Here is an 11,635-nt window from a genome sequence, read left to right as displayed (position 1 = left end):
GATTGTTTTCATTTAAAGCTAGAAACCAAAATGTTAGACTCAAGCCATCAAAACAGCAAACAAAACCTAGCACAGCAAGTCCTACAAGACATGGTGGAATGGTGGTGCATACTATAATCTTAGCAGCTCTGGTGTTCAGGGGCTGAGGCAGGAATAGCACTAGTTTTAGGATAGCAGGAAAACTTAGAAAGCTCTTACCTCAAAAGAAGAATTGTAGGGTTTGCATTTTTAAAAAGTATGTGGCAGGGGGAGTTTGAGGAGACTCACAGTGTAGCTCAGTGGAGGAGCATTTGTCTACAATGTATGAGGCCATAAGTTCAATCCCCAAGACAAAAATAAGATAGATAGGTCTAGGAAAATTTTATTATAACCTCACTTATGAATGAAGGTGCCTAAATAAACTATGAGCAAAGAATAACCATTAAAATGGATGAGATTTTTTTTCCATGAATATACAATAGTTCAATATTTTAATTCTTTCTAATGTACTTAAATGAGAAATATATAATAATATATGTAATAAATGAGAAAAATCAGAATATTTTAATAGATATCAAAAGATGATTTCTAAGATATAGCTTCACTCCTGATTTTATGAATAGCAAAACTGTTAGCAAGTACAAGGCCTAGTTGCACACAGTAGCACTTGGGAAGCTAAGATGGGAGGATTGTGAGTTCAAGGCCAACGTAGGGTACATAAGAACAAAAGCAAAATAAAACTTGTCAGAAATGCAAATAGAGGGAAATTGTACACACACACTTGTATAAGGGTATGTGTATGTGTTCATATATGTATTAAGAAGTTTGGTTCTAAAAACATTGACTCCATTGGAATTCATGAGTGAGTATTTACAAGTCTGTACCAAATGCATTTTAATACTATAAATTTGGCAAGCTAATTTAAAGACTAAGTTAAGAGGGTCAGAGAACTCCCAGCTAAGTTGATGCTTTAGGGTCAGAGAACTCCCAGCTAAGTTGATGCTTTGATATTCTGGTTTCTCTTCCGATCATAGAAATCTTTCACCTTTATCTGAGTTGATGCTTTGGAAAGACTTAGGAAAAGGTCATAGGGGGTAGATTTGTGGCCCAAGTGGTAGAGCACCAGTCTTGAGTAACAAAGTCAAGTGAGAGCATCAGCCTGGAGTTGCAACAAGAAAGGCCAGTTATTAAAAAGAATGACCGTCAGCTCTGCCTCTCGCCTTCAGCAGATTGCAGCTTTCATGCAGTGCCGGCCACATCCTGCTGGTGACATCAGGGTTACAGCTGTGGGTCAGGTGGGTGGCCAGCACTCTGCGTTACCCTCTGGGAAAGTGGATATTGTTGCCATCAGTGACCCTTCATTGACCTCAGCTTCATAGTCTGCTGGTCTCCACCTATCACAAGTTCAGTGGCACTGTTGAGGCTAGAACAGGAAGCTGTCAACAATAAGAAGCCCTCCTTCAAAAGAAATCCTACGAACACTAAATGGGGTGATGCTGTAGAGTCCTCTGGTGTCTTACCATCCAGAAGAGGTTTTCTGTTCCCTTCTGCTGTGCTTATGTTTGTGATGGGCAAGAACTATGAAAACTACCACAACTCATGTAATAGTATCAGTACATCTGCCCCCGCCTCCCAGCTGCTTAGCCTTCCTGGCCAAGGTGGCCTGTCACAACTTCCACATTACAGAGGGAATTACAGAGCATCATGCCACTGAGAAGATCATGGACAGCCCCCTTTGGAAGCTGGTATGACAGTTTTCAGACTTTCCAGAACACCCTTCTATCCACTGGGGCTGCTACACTGGCCCAGACAAAAAGACCCTATCTCATAATAGCCAGAGTAAAATGGCTGGGGCCTAGCAAGTGCAAGGCTCTGCATTCAAACTCCAGTACAACCTAAAACTATCTAAGCACTGGTGGCCTGAAACTAGCTACTCAGGAGGTTGAGATCTGAGGATCATGGTTCGAAGCCAGCTGAGACAGGAAAGTGTATGAGACTCACGCATGACAGATACTTTTTAGTGTCTGCCCAGATCTCCTTCCCAGTTGGCAAGCCTATCCTCTGGATGCTTCCAATGCAGCTTCACCTTTCCCCAGAGCCTTTCCTGAGCTGAAAGGAGTCACCGTGTCCAGAATTTTGCTCTGTGAATCTGGCCCATACCAGTGAGTGGTGCTGAACCTTCATAGCCCAGCCTCTGACCTCTAGGGCACAAATTTTGATCCCAAGTACCTCGAGGGGATTAGGCTAAAGATTGCTTTCTCTTGAAGCCAACTTTGCTTCATTTCTGCCCTGTCCTGTTCCCTCCTCATTAAGTAAATCACTTGCACAAGAATCCTCATTTCAAGAGTACCTGACTTAGAAGAAAATTGGAGCAAGTTAACCCCCCCTCCCCAAAATATCCAATAAACATAAACACTTGAATTTACTAGGTTTTGTGTGGGGGGCGGGGAATCCAAAACACTTGCTGGTCATATTGAACATATTTTAATATTCATCTATTCCAGGAAGGCTGAGAGGAGCAATTTTTCTCACCAGCGGTCTTAGCACCTGGCTTATAATCTGACAACAAAACAGCTCCTATTGGCATTCAGAAATTATTGACGTCTCCTGGAAGGCCTTTGACCTACCAGCCCAGGTTCACAGCATAGTGACTGATTGATAAACACCTGAGTAGACTCAAACAATAATGGAATGTAAACTTTTTTAACTTGCAGAAACCACTGTGGCCAAAAGGGGACGCTTTTGCCACACCATTGAAGGGAAAGAACTCTGAATAGTTACTGCCTTAGGCTTTGCTGCTTCTAGTGCAGAGGCCTAGAAAGACTCCCAGGTCCCCACCTGAGACCAGTTGAATCCAAACCCACATTTAACAAGATCACCAGGTGATCTGATTATATACTGATTATGCTGTTTATACAGGACAGTTCAGATAAGATGATGTTAAGCAAAGTGAACCCCAAGATAAGGACACAAGTGGTTTTTTTTCTTTCTTGCTATTGTTTCTAATGTATTTATAAGGTGCCATGTGATTTTTTTTGTTACTTTGTATGTCCCTCCCCCATGGTATAACCCCTGTTTTCAATGTATTTGATGTTGGTATAATTTGGGGGAGGGGAAAGGAAAAAACAAATTGTTTAAATAGGGATATAGGCTGACCCATTGTAACATGAGATGTATAAGAAGTTATGCTAAAAAACGAACTTTACAATTTAGGGGGGGGAGGGGTGTGTAGTTGTGGAGGTGGGAGGGAAGAGATGGTAGGGGAAAAACAAAGAAGAGGCAACAATGCTTGATAAGAAATGTACTCATTATCTTGCTCATGTAACTGTAACCCCTCTGAATAGAATTTTCACAATAAAAAAATATTTTTTAAAAAACCTTCCTAAGTGGACTTTCTTACATGGGACATTTCCATCGTACTGACAAAGGAACTTAGAAAGAGGTTTTAAGTTTGCTTTTATTATGAATACAAAATATACATATAACACAATGTACATTTATACATTTATACTTTACATTTCCTGTCATCTTTTTTCATTAAACTCAATGGCCCCATTGACCACTCCCTCCACTGCACCCTCGTGACATTCTCTTCACCTTGGTGTATAGTGTGACTCAGTTAAAAAAAAAAAATCCCACCAGGCCTCAGGGTCAAATGGCTAGCTTCCATGTCCCCTTCAGAGGTGGAATGGCTTTACTGTCCCATCCACAGAACTGCTTTTGTCTTCTTGTCATTCTCCTTCCCTGTCTCTACCTGCCTTCCATTGCTTCATTCAAATATCACCATTAAAAACTCAGAAGAACAGACGGAGGCAATAACCATCCTTGTCTTTCGGAAATACCTTGAAACATTGTATGTGAGTGAGGACACATAAGTAGGCACTTGGCACGTTGCTCACTCTACAGTTTTATCTATGAGAAGGCTTGAAAGTGTTAAATACAAATGAAGTTTTGCTCACCTAATGGATGTTTGTGCAATTATGCATCTCAAGGCCATTGAACAAATAAGGAGGAATAAATAAACACAGACTATGAGTTTCACTAAAGGAAATTTAAATGCCTATCAGTGCACTTTCTGGGACATCTTCATAACAAGTTGATGAATAAAAGCTGGATTTTTCTAGCTAGTGGCTTTTGGGCCATGCTTTCAAAATGCCAATGAAGAGCTCCCAGTGTGAGAGTGTGGGTCTCTTAGAAAGTCACTATGCGAGAGGTTTTGTAGGCGCTGTCCTTGAGACTGTCGAATATTGCTTTGGTTCCATTCTGCCAGTGCAGCACCAGATCCATTGGGGTCTTCCCAGCCTAGTCAAAAGAGAAGAGGAAACTCAACATGTTCCTGTTCATACTTTCTCTCTGTGTATCCTACTGAGGTATAGTGTAGTTGTGATAGGGTTTCCACTATGAGTAATCTGCAATTGATCCAAACAACCCTCACTGGGCTTCATGGAGTGCTTTTAGTGCTTTACATTGGCTTCCCCTCCCCTCACCATGGAATAATCCCAGGTATTGGTAAAAATCCCTCTAGACTGTAAGTGGCAAGAACAGTCCAATGCCTATAGACATCTCCATATGCTGTAGCATGGGCTCTGGGAGGTGGCTACATACCTCTCAATCATATTGATTTGGGAGGAAAGAAAGGTTTTGAATTAATAAGAGTTATAAATCAATGGTGCTGCTGCAGCACCCTAGGTTAAATACTCCTGAGCTGCTCCTGAAGGCACTGAACAACTCTTTACTAATTTATACTTATTCTTCCTGCTAGTATTTTTTAAACTCATGGTAAATAATAGTGTCTAAGAATGAAAACCACGAGGGAAAGTTGCTTACATTCCCTTCTTTCAGATGAAATTAATAGGCACTTATGTACAATTTTTTTAGGACCTAAATACAAGAAACTATTTTGAGCCAGGTGCTGGTGGCTCACGCCTGTAATTCTGAGTAGCTACTCAGGAGGCTGAGATCTGAGGATTGTGGTTCAAAGCCAGCTCCAGTAGGAGTGCCAGAAGTGGCACTGTGGCTCAAGTGGTAGAGTGCTGGCCTTGAGCTGAAGAGGTGAGGGACAGCACCCAGGCCCAGAGTTCAAGCTCCATGACCGACAAAAAAAGAAAAGAAAAGAAACTATTTGGAGATGTGCATGTTTTAAACCACAGTGGAGAATGGGTAGAAGTCATCTGATAAATACCAGCTAAATCACCGCTGAGACAGAATGGTAGCATTGTACATTGTTCTAAGGAGAGAAGGACTAGCCTGAGTTATTCAAATCGATATAGATTAATTTAAGTTCACCATTACTAACCACTGTGATATTTTAGCCCTCTTCAGAAATGGTGGAGGGCCAAATCCCTACCTACCCTAGGTTCTCAGCTAGGAATGAACAAGGCAGACTGGACTTCCCCAAGAAGCATATTCTGACCTTTTATTTTTCAGGACTGAATTTTTCAAAGAGACATGGTATTCAGTAGTAACTCTCCCCTCCTGCATTTCTAATCATATGACTCACTTCCCTCATCTCTTGACCACGTGACCCAAATCCTCCTCCAAGTGTGCCCCTTATGCAAATGACCAGGAACATTTGAACAAGAAGATGTCCACCAGGCTCCACCCCCAAATACTACTGTGATGGACTATGTTTAAGAAATTCTGGAAATGAAGCAAGCCTGCCAAGGACGTCCTTGTTCTGGCTACTTACACAGTTCTTGATGTTGAGGTCAGCGCCATACATGATCAACAGCCTGATCATCTTGTAACGATTCAGTCTCACGGCGTCATGCAGGGGCGTGTCTCCTTCCTAGAAAAAGCCCCATCAAAGGCTTGGCGGATGGTCTGAAGCCAGGACATGCCCCCCACCCCTCCAGGGCATTCCAGCTTGGCCAGGTGATTCCAAAGCTGTGCTGAAGCCATTGGAGGTGGCGTTGTGCAGGCTACTCACCCGGTCCTTGGCGTTGAGGTCTGCCTCACAGGCGATGAGGTGCTCCGCGCACTCGTAGTGGCCAGTCCTCACCGCCACGTGCAGCGCAGTGCTGAGCAGCTGGGAGATGGGAAACAGGGCTGATTCCTGGGGAGTGAGGACAGACACTGCCCCATACACCAGGCAGGTGTGTCTGCCCGTCACCTGCTTCCAGACTATCTCAGTGCACAGGGGGTTAGGAAGTATGCACGGGGCGGGGAGGGGGGCGGTGGCAGAGAGTAGGGAGGGGAGCCAGGGAGGAGACATACCTTATCTCTGGCACTAATTCTGGCACCTTTGTTCAGCAACAACTTTAAGACATCCAGGTTTCCTCCACGGCATGCCCAGTGGATGGCTGTAGATTCAAGCTATCCAGGAAGGTAAAAGGACAGGACTGGGTAAAGGAGAAGCAGATCTGAAGATTCATACTTGGGCTGCAAGGCTCAGGAGAGCACAGGTTTGCTATGGTGACTGCGACTAGCCCCGGTGGCTCTCAACTACCCGGCCACTTGTAACTTGTGGTTGAAGGTTCTTGCTAAATGCGTGTGTGCGTGTGCACTCATGAGTGCGCATGTGTGTCATTCATAACTATAGTAACATTCCAAAATATTTTAGTCTAGGTCGGAAGCACCCTGGGCGGGGAGGGATGTCTCTGTTGCTCTTTGCCTGCCCCTTGGCTTTGTCTCTTCCCTGTAGTCCCGGTACATTGTGGGCCTGAGGAAGATGGACTTCTCTCTGCCCTATTTGGCACCTCTGACCATTCAGATTTCACATTCACATTTCATTATCATTTTTGTTTTTTTTAGTGTCTTTAATTTTTTAAAATATGTTTGGTCTTTGGATCCAGTTTGAACCAATCCCTTTGGATTCTTTCTTCCTTTTCCTTTTTTTGGTCAGTTATGGGGCCTGGACTCTGGGCCTGGGCACTATCCCTCAGCTCTTCAGTTCAAGGCTAGTGCTCTACTACTTGAGCCACAGCGCCACTTCTGACTTTTTCTGCTTATGTGGTGCTGAGGAATCGAACCCAGGGCCACATGTGTGCAAGGCAAGCACTCTACCACTGAGCCACCTTCCCAGCCCTTTTCCTTTTCCTTTTCCATCTTGCCATGAAGATATTAAAGGGAGCAGTTTCCCATCTCACTCTTCATTCCATCAAATACGCTGTGTCCACACAGGTCTTTGTAGAAATTGCAGTAGGTGAATTATTAAGGTCTGAAAAGCAACTACTTCCCCTTCAATGCAACTCATTTAGTATGCAGTCTAGCTCCAAATCTCACTGACAGCAATTGGCATCTATCATACAAAGGGTGCATGTAGAGAATCCTTACACATTGCAAGGGGCCACGAGCAGGCTGCCATACATAATGGAAGAACAGGGGTGTTGAAAGGAAAGGGTCAGCTGCATTACTTCTCAGTAATGCCACTGACGTGATAATGACCCAAGTTCCTGGTGAGGTTGTTGAATGCTGTTCGGCAGCTTTCACTTCCTCCCCTTTTCTGAAACACTTCACCTTCTCAGTATGTATGAAAATACCTTCCACATGACCTGGTCCCATCTCCCAACTTTCCTTTGTATGAAGAAATGAGTTTTTGCCTAGCTCTCTCAGATCAATTTTCAATCCAATTGGGCTAGCTTTTTTATTTTTTTTTATTTTTGGTAAGTTTTCTTCCATCTACTTACTTTGGCTCATTTCCAAGCAAAGAAATATACTTACCATATCACGGAATTCGATCTGGGCTCCAGCTTGTATTAACTTTTCCACAATTGCCAAATGTCCTTCCAAGCATGCTCTATGAAGAGCAGTCCGTTTATACTGTCAGAGATGTTTAAAAAAGATAGCAATGCGTATATAAATACACATAATCCTTTAAGAGGCATGAAGCTAAGGGCTCTGATGCCCAAACAGATAGACACTTCAGTGCTTCTTTATGAATTAGAAAGACACAGTTTACTAGAATTTCAGACTTAGAACAATTATCTTGCAGCCGGAAGTTGAGTATCTTGCCATAATAAATTTCTAAGTGGTCAAAGACCGACATTGAGACATGTGAACTCTTGTTTGTAGAGCATTTCAAACAGGTTTTTCCCCCCATTAAGAATTATTTCTAGATTAACTATGGGAAAAAACCAACTTCATTCATTTTTAAGAAAACGAAAGTATCCATTTTTATAGGATCTCCATTTTAGTTCATAGGGAAAGAGCTAATGATTTCTGGTAAATTGATTCTATATGAAAGAATTAATAGACTAATAGAGCTGGTACGACTTTAAGCATTTATTTTACTCCAGTGGCCTATGCTTATATATAAAGAAATTGCGGTAAGAAGAAAGTAAATGAGCTGCTCAAAATCAAATACAGTAGACAAGTAGTGGTAGAGCCAGAACCTGAATCCCATTTTCTAGATTCTCTGCCTAGTGCCCATGTATATTTGTTCAAAGATGATGCTAATAATGTTCAAACTACTTTCTGACCCTGCCTTATTAAAAATCTACCCCCAAATTCTAAAGAAGTTAAAGATAAACTGCTCTCATCTAAACCAGCTAGAATTATGTGAGTACACAAAAAATGATAAGAAATACAAAAGCATTAAGCTATATTTTTGTAGTGCTTAGTATCAGCCTTACCTCATCACAAACATCTGGGTTGTTCTTATCTGACAAGAATTTTTCTACTACTGGCACTTTATTCTCCAGGGCAGCCTTCAGAAACCTAGGTTCATCCACAGGTTCTGTCTAAAGTAAACACACAAACGAAGAGTATGGAAGATGCTTCCAGATATCCAGTCAACCCCCTTACCTCCATGCTCACCCCCTTTAGCATAACACAGCCACCCACAAAACCCCGTAGTTCTTACAATGATTTCGGGTTCTGGTTCCTTCACAACTGGAACTTTAGCTTTCCTGTATTTTTTCCTTTTCTTCAGTTGAATGATGAGTTCAAGGTCTTCTAAATTTTCAAGCTTGGATCTCTGTTCTAGTTTTTTCTTTTTCAGCTAAGAAAGAAATCCATAGTTTAAAAACAAAAAGAATCCTACTGACATACTCTCTGGTAGTGTCTAAACAATACCTGCAGGGTCTCAGGTAATTAGATGCATGGTTTGGGCAAAAGAAATGAAGTAAATATTTGATTTCAGTCTATATGTTATGTCCAGTTATTTGATTGTCTTATTCTTGATTTCGTTACTTACGGAGTCAGCCTTTGGTTTGTTGGAAATTCAATCTAGCTTCTAAATGAATTAATTTTGGAATTAATACTACAAACAAGCCCCAGATTTCTGTAGAATTTTTTTAAAATCATGGTCAAAGATGAAATTGTTTTCTAACCCCAAATAATCTAACAATAAACAAATTCTAAAATGTCATTGTCACTCTTTCAGGTGTCTATTTGTTGGGGGAGGGTGTATGTCTGGAAAAGATTTATCCAGAGACCGTTCCCCACCACCAGCTAACTAATGCACTTTTTAATCTGTATGAGTAGCTAAAGAAAATTTAACAAACATGTGGCGTCAATAGATAGCAGACACGGTGTGACATTGATCCATGGACCACAAACCAATTTATTCAGAAAATGATCTCCTTTGTTTGAGGTTAAGTAGATGATTTATGGCGCCGGAAATTCACTGAACACAACTGTCTTTCCAAGCCTGTCTTTCAATCAAAGCATGGTCCTAGCACATTAGATCATAGATGTGGAATGCAGAGGTGATGATCTTACTTAAGTATTATTTCCCAGCCAGACACCAGTGGCTCACGACTGTAATCCTAACTACTCAGAAGGCTGAGATGTAAAGATCATGGTTTGAAGCCAGCCTGGCAAGAAAGCCAATTGGAAATTTATCTCCAATTAAAGAGGTAGAGTGCTAACCTTGAGAGGGGGAATAAAAAAAAGCTCATGGATAGCACCCGGACCCTGAGTTCAAGCTTCAAACCCCAGGAACAGGAAGGATGAGAGAGAGAGAGAGAGAGAGAGAGAGAGAGAGAGGGAGGGAGGGAGGGAGGGAGGGAGGAAGAGGGAAAGGGAGGGAGAGGGAGGGAGAGGAAGGGAGAGGAAGGGGAGGGAGAGGGAGAGAAAGGGAGAGAGAGGGAGGGAGAGGGAAGGAGAAGGAGGGAGAAGGAGAGGGAGGGAGAGGGAGGGAGAGGGAGGGAGAGGGAGGGAGAGGGAGGGGGAGGGAGGAGAAAAGAGAAAAGAGAAAAAAGAGAGAGAGGAAAAAGGTAGAGAGGGAGGGAGAGAGGGGGAAGAAAGAGGGAGGGGAGAGAATTACTTCCCAAAGCTGTCTCACATACATTGACTTTGGTAAACAAACATCTTTGGATAGAATGGTTTTATTTTCTCTCCTTCTCTCTAGCTATACCCACCCCACCCAGCCCCAAACTCCCATGTGGGAGTGGTCTTATGGAAGGTTCTTACCTCTGCCTCTCGCTGCTTCTCATTTTTCCACTGTTGCTCCCCCAGGCTCACATGGTGGGTGGGGAGTGTCTTTAGATCCTCCTGTTTCTCCAAAGTGACAGCAGCTTCATATTCTCCATCTCTGAAGTCCTCAGGGAGGAATTCCCCTGCCTCCCCATTGCTGTTTTTCTTCCCAGTGACCTACAAGGAAAGGGTGGTGGGGTCAGGAGCGGTGGGGCTCCCCACAGGATTCTATGTGAGGCCTTGCGTCCTTGCTCCTTGCTAACGGCCATGAGACAGAGATTCTGTCTCAGATCTCAGCTGCAACAAGTAGCTATAGATAGCCCAGAATAGCTCCAGGTGCTTGTCCTTAAATAAAGTCCTAGGTCAGATTGAAATATTTTAATTTGCTTTTAATATACATTATCACATTTCTCCTAAGAAATTCGCATGCCCCCACACTTAAATTTCCTTTTCATTCTTTTAGGTAATTTTGGTAACTCTTGCCTTTGAATTATACAATTTCCATGCATTATCCTTGCAGTATCCTAAGGCATTTTGATAACTATATGTAATTCCACAGTCTAGTCATAAAACAAATGAAGGAGATAATAAATAGGACCTATGCAGATAGTTCATTATTGGCAACTTCATTTTTTTTTTCTCATTACACAAAGCAACCTTTTTCCTCATATGACATTTTCAGACTTTCCCTTTCACTATGCCTGAAAGAAAAGAGCATTTCCACTCTCAAATAAAACCCAAGAGGCAGCAGTTTTCACTGTTTTGAAAGAATGTGTCTTACATACCAGCTCCTCTACCTTCAGCATCATCATGCTGGTGGCGGTGAGTGTGTCTGTATGTTTTGCTCCTGTGGAATGAAGCCCTGGAAATGGCCCTGTCCAGCGCCTCCAACACCACTCAGCTTATATAGCTTGTGCTGGGTGAGATAATCTTCCAACCTGGGAACCCAAGTTAAACCTCCCCCCCCCCCCCACCACACTGATGGCCAACTCAGAGGCAGGTGAATTTTCATTCCAGACTTGGTGTCTGGGAAGCTCAAGAGGGAGGGAGGTGACAAGCTGGCCACACTGAATATGTGAATCAGAAAGAAATGTGAGAGGGCCATTCCTTTGGCAGTGACCACACCGCTCAGCAATGCAAGTCATCCTATTTATCGGGAAGCGGGGACAGCTGTCCGTTGATATTGCACCACACATCACTGCTCCTTTTCCTTCTTTGTCAGCTTTCATATGACTAACCTATCAAGAAACTGTGATGTCCTGTGTATCATCCTCCTACTAATATCTTTCTGATAACT

The 11,635-nt window shown here is 42.7% G+C and overlaps 1 protein-coding gene across 1 annotated transcript; it reads right to left on the bottom strand.

The window, feature by feature from the left end:
• Positions 1-3,434: 3,434 nt before the first annotated feature.
• On the bottom strand, positions 3,435-11,241 carry Ankrd1 (ankyrin repeat domain 1). The gene is made up of 9 exons (XM_042689592.1): positions 11,124-11,241; positions 10,336-10,515; positions 8,783-8,920; positions 8,553-8,660; positions 7,642-7,740; positions 6,196-6,294; positions 5,909-6,007; positions 5,669-5,767; positions 3,435-4,281 (listed from the first exon to the last, which is right to left on the bottom strand). Exons 1-9 carry the CDS (start codon positions 11,148-11,150, stop codon positions 4,171-4,173), a joined length of 960 nt encoding a protein of 319 aa, XP_042545526.1. The 5' UTR covers positions 11,151-11,241; the 3' UTR covers positions 3,435-4,170.
• Positions 11,242-11,635: the final 394 nt, after the last annotated feature.

The sequence above is a fragment of the Dipodomys spectabilis genome, unplaced genomic scaffold (assembly GCF_019054845.1).
Source record: "Dipodomys spectabilis isolate Male_0828 unplaced genomic scaffold, ASM1905484v1 ptg000125l, whole genome shotgun sequence".
NCBI lineage: Eukaryota > Metazoa > Chordata > Mammalia > Rodentia > Heteromyidae > Dipodomys > Dipodomys spectabilis.
Note: the sequence above shows the minus strand (reverse complement) of the source record. Positions and strands in the feature narration are given on the sequence as shown.

Coding starts and splice junctions, on each gene's coding strand:
- Ankrd1 (XM_042689592.1), bottom strand. CDS start 11,150: ATGATGATGCTGAAGGTAGAGGAGCTG. Junction 10,516..11,123: donor TGCTGAAGGTAGAGGAGCTG/GTATGTAAGACA, acceptor CTTTCCTTGTAG/GTCACTGGGAAGAAAAACAG. Junction 8,661..8,782: donor AACCAGAACCCGAAATCATT/GTAAGAACTACG, acceptor TGTTTACTTTAG/ACAGAACCTGTGGATGAACC.